This window comes from Penaeus japonicus, unplaced genomic scaffold (assembly GCF_977035675.1).
Source record: "Penaeus japonicus unplaced genomic scaffold, GWHDUDI00000001_assembly GWHDUDI00000015, whole genome shotgun sequence".
Classification (NCBI taxonomy): domain Eukaryota; kingdom Metazoa; phylum Arthropoda; class Malacostraca; order Decapoda; family Penaeidae; genus Penaeus; species Penaeus japonicus.
The window spans coordinates 6,876,523-6,879,022 of record NW_028234417.1 but is presented as its reverse complement, the minus strand read 5'-3'; the positions used below and the strand labels follow the sequence as shown (position 1 = coordinate 6,879,022).

General features: G+C 51.1%; 2 protein-coding genes across 5 annotated transcripts in view; both read left to right on the top strand.

Moving 5' to 3' along the window:
* LOC147470353 (uncharacterized) overlaps window positions 1–2,186 on the top strand; it is a 116,175-nt gene extending 113,989 nt beyond the window's left edge. For 3 of the 4 annotated variants that reach the window (XM_086544430.1, XM_086544432.1, XM_086544431.1), the window contains 2 exons: window positions 348–464; window positions 1,436–2,186. In XM_086544430.1, the coding sequence (XP_086400556.1) occupies window positions 348–464; window positions 1,436–2,181 (863 nt within the window). In that variant the 3' untranslated portion in view covers window positions 2,182–2,186. Of the gene's footprint in view, window positions 465–1,435 lie in introns of all 4 variants that reach the window. The other variant, XM_086544429.1, reaches the window with a different exon arrangement.
* A 65-nt stretch (window positions 2,187–2,251) lies between these two features.
* Window positions 2,252–2,500, top strand: part of LOC122253186 (uncharacterized) — a 7,767-nt gene continuing 7,518 nt past the window's right edge. The window contains exon 1 of the mRNA XM_086544434.1: window positions 2,252–2,391. Within this exon, the coding sequence (XP_086400560.1) occupies window positions 2,358–2,391 (34 nt within the window). The 5' untranslated portion in view covers window positions 2,252–2,357. The remainder of the gene's footprint in view (window positions 2,392–2,500) is intronic.

The following is a 2,500-nucleotide window of genomic DNA, read 5'->3' as shown; positions in this document are numbered from 1 at the left end:
TTTTTTTCGGACTTGACCCCTGGACTTTATTTATATTCTTTGGCGTCTGAGTTTGATTAGCTAATTTGTGACTTGTTTATTCAACAGCATTCTTCTTTTTTTTTTACTTCTTTTTTTAAAACCGATTCAAGAAAAGAAGACTTAAAACAAGTGATAATCAGCATATGAATAGATCATAATAATAATTTTTAAAAAAATTTCACGACAGACCCAAACAAGACGACCCTCCTTGTATCTCAGTGACCTCACGACTCCCTCCCCGACGAGACACATGACCTTTGCCTCGGACGCCCTACGGTTCGCCCACCCGTCGCGTCCTTCTGAAAGCAAACTGTTCCCTCCTCCAGGTGTGCCAGGGGGCGGGGCTCGAGGCGGGAAAGGAGCCAAGGGCGCAGGAGGAGGTGTTGGTCGCTATGGCTACCGCGGCATCTCCAACTCCGAGGGCTATGAGATGACATGGGAAGGTAAGCACCGTTCAGAGGAGAAAGGGTCGTGGGATAAATGGCTTGAGTGAGAGAGAGAGTGAGCGATGTGAGACAAAATAAATGGAATGGAAGAAAATGAGATATGGAGAGAGTGAGAGAGAGGAGAGAGAGAGTGTGTGGGTCAGAGATAAGAAAGAGAGAGAAAGAGAGGGGGGGGGGGGAGAGAGAGAGAGAGTGTGTGTAAGAGAAAAAGAGAAAGAGAGAGAGAGTGAAAGAAACAGAGAGTGAAAGAGAAAGAGAGAGAGTGATAGAAAGAGAGAGAGAGAGAGAGAGAGAGAGAGAGAGAGAGAGAGAGAGAGAGAGAGAGAGAGAGAGAGAGAGAGAGAGAGAGAGAGAGAGAGAGAGAGAGAGAGAGAGAGAGAGAAAGGAGAGAGCTAGAGAGAGAGAGAAGGGGGGATTGAACATCGGCAGTGCTGCAGAAGCACCACAAGATTTGGGCTGGAAGTCTAATTTAGAATTAAGAAATAGGCAATTTATAAACTTAGTCTTTGGCCGACAAGGTGATACCCTTATATAGTATAATGTGTTTCACAAAAATGTACTTGAAATTATGGAATTCTGCTCCGTCTTCTCTTACTATTCAGCGGAAGGAGGCCAATTTGGAGTTTAATCAAGTTGATGCAGATTAGATGCTTCATTATAGCAACGTAATTGATAGAGCATGATTAAGTTGCAGGGGATTATAGGATTCTGCAATGCGATTATGCTACTAATGGCTTGCAAAGGACTGTAGTATCTAAATCTGTTCTAAGCAAATCCACGTTAAGAGTGAAAGCTTACAGTAGAGCTTCGTTACTTCACGTTCAGTATTTCTGACGAAATCAGAGATTGATGTTTTATCTCGTACTACTGCTTGATTTAGTTTTGAATAAGAAACTTTGGTTTTGTTCATTATCATGTCAACATCAATCTCATCGATGTACTAAAAGTGAAGCCTGTTTGCGTTGCAGATATCGTGTTGGCCATGCAGCTGTCAGCCATGTGTTTCGGGGCGCTGCTCGCGCTGTGCATCGTGGCCTGTTGCGCGTACAAGATCTGCGGACCGGCTGAGGAGGAGGACTGGGGATCGCGATATTCGGTCCTGAAGCCCGCCCCTCGTCTCCCGCCGGAGCTCCTGCGGGAGATCTACACGCTGCCGACGCCCACTGCCCTCTCGCAGGCCTCCTCTGCCGCCGCGAACCCCTCCACCGCCACGGGCGCAGACGCCAGCGGGACTCCGAGCCACCGTGGTGCCAGCGGAGGCAAGGCCTCGGGCGTGACGTGTGCCAAGATGGAGGGCGGGCCGCGGGTCACTTCGGTGAGTGCCGAGCCTGTACCCAACAGCACCAGGGGCACAGCCACTAGTCTAGCTCACCTGCCCAACGGTCGGCCCAGGGGACCCCCTCTTGGCGGGGACACCACCCCGGCCACTCCTCGTAGGCCCGTGTCGTCCCATTCCTCGCGAGGGCCCGTCGCCAAGCCCCCCCGACTCCTAAACTTAGGAGCCATGCTCGAAGGGCGGCCGCGGCTCCTGACCCTGTCGGCGGTGTCGTCGGCCCGGGCAGCACGTGCGGCGGCAGGTCGAGGCGCGGCCAACAGACTGGCGGCCCACAATCAACACAGTTCCACCCTTGACCTGGCCCGCGCTGCTGCTACCTCCTCCACCCCCAGTCTGTCCCACAGGTCCCTCTCCGAGCCCCACACTGCAGTGGTCTAGCCGTGTGCCCGGGGTCCCGGGCTGTACGGAGTGGCTGTGTGACCCCACCGTGTGGCCCCTGACCCCTTCAGGCTGTGTACCCCCACCCCCTACCACCCACGCTAACTCATGTGCACCTTGGAGCCCACACCACATGTTCAGGAACAGCAAGCAAGTGGAATTTCACAATGTAAAATATGCCCCGGTTGCAACGAGTTGCTAAGGCAGAAAGTAAGACATCTTTTGATGACCTTATATTTTAAAGGATTTTATAAATATATATATACACACATTTCCCTAATTCTCACTTTTTCATATAATTTTGCAACTAGAAACAAAA